At 14.8% G+C, this 1,727-nt stretch overlaps 1 protein-coding gene across 1 annotated transcript; it reads left to right on the top strand.

Moving 5' to 3' along the window:
* The first annotated feature begins 212 nt into the window (after positions 1 to 212).
* On the top strand, positions 213 to 1,453 carry LOC143266586 (cytochrome b-like). The gene is given in 1 exon segment (XM_076541981.1): positions 213 to 1,453. A coding segment is annotated over 1 exon segment (1,131 nt). The 5' UTR covers positions 213 to 295; the 3' UTR covers positions 1,427 to 1,453.
* The last annotated feature ends 274 nt before the right edge of the window (positions 1,454 to 1,727 follow it).

The raw sequence follows: 1,727 nt of genomic DNA on the forward strand, positions 1-1,727 counted from the left end.
ATTTATATTTTTAAAAATAAAATTCTTTAATATATATATATATATATATATATATATATAATTATTATTAATAAAATTAACTTATATTCATAAAAAAATAAAAATTATTTGAATGAATTATTAATAAATAAAAATAATTTATATTTTTAAAAATAAAATTCTTTAATATATATATATATATATATTAATTATTATTAATAAAATTAACTTATATTCATAAAAAAATAAAAATTATTTGAATGAATTATTAATAAATAAAAATATAAATTTTAAATGAATATAATTAAAATTTTTAATGAAAAAAAATAAATTTTTAAAATTAATTAAAAATAATAAATTACTAAATATTATTAGAAATTCTGTTATTATTTTACCCACCCCAATTAATATTAATTATATATGAAATTTAGGATCAATTTTAGGAATATTTTTAATAATTCAAATTATTTCAGGATTATTTCTCTCAATACATTATTGCCCTAATACTAATTATGCTTTTAATAGAATTATTCATATTATTAAAAATGTAAATTCTGGATGATTAATACGAAATATTCATATAAATGGAGCTTCATTTTATTTTTTATGTATATATATTCATATTAGACGAAATATTTATTATCATTGTTTTTCATCTAATTATGTTTGAAATATCGGAATTATAATTTTATTATTTTCAATAATAACTGCTTTTATAGGATATGTATTACCTTGAGGTCAAATATCTTTTTGAGGTGCAACAGTAATTACCAATTTATTATCAGCTATTCCTTATATTGGAAATATAATTGTTCAATGAATTTGAGGAGGATTTTCAATTAATAATGCAACTTTAAATCGATTCTTTTCTTTACATTTTATTATACCATTTATAATTTTATCTTTAGTTATACTACATTTATTTTTCTTACATTTAAAAGGATCTAATAATCCAATAGGAAGAAATAATAATATTTATAAAATCCCATTTAATCCATATTATACAATTAAAGATTTATTGGGATTTATTTTAATTTTATTAATTTTTACAATAATTATTTTAGAATATCCTTATATATTAAGAGATCCTGATAATTTTTTACCTGCAAATCCTATAAATACCCCTACTCATATTAAACCAGAATGATATTTCTTATTTGCTTATTCTATTTTACGTTGTATCCCAAATAAACTAGGAGGAGTAATTGCATTAATAATATCAATTTTAATTTTATTTATTATACCATTACTAATAAAATATAATATAAAATCAAATAAATTTTATCCAATTAATCAAATTATATTTTGAATATTTTTAAATATTTTTATTATATTAACATGATTAGGAGCTCAGATAATTGAATATCCTTATACAGAAATAAATTTAATTTTTACTAATCTTTACTTTATTTATTATTTCTCAAATCCATTTATTACAAAAAAATGAGATAAATTAATTTATTAATATTATTAATTAATGAACTTGTTAAAGTATATGTTTTGAATACATAAAAAAGAAATAAAATTTTCTATTAATTTTTATAAATAATATAATATTATTATTTTAAAAATATAAATTAAAAATAAATAAATTATAATAATCAATAAAAATTTTTTTCAACACAAATACATTAACTCATCATAACGAATTCGTGGTAAAATTCTTCGAATTCAAATTACTAAATAAACATGAAATAAAATTATTATTAATATAATTAACTTATACCCAAAATTTAAAAAAATTATTC

Source organism: Megachile rotundata, unplaced genomic scaffold (assembly GCF_050947335.1).
Source record: "Megachile rotundata isolate GNS110a unplaced genomic scaffold, iyMegRotu1 scaffold1819, whole genome shotgun sequence".
In the NCBI taxonomy this organism is placed as follows: domain Eukaryota; kingdom Metazoa; phylum Arthropoda; class Insecta; order Hymenoptera; family Megachilidae; genus Megachile; species Megachile rotundata.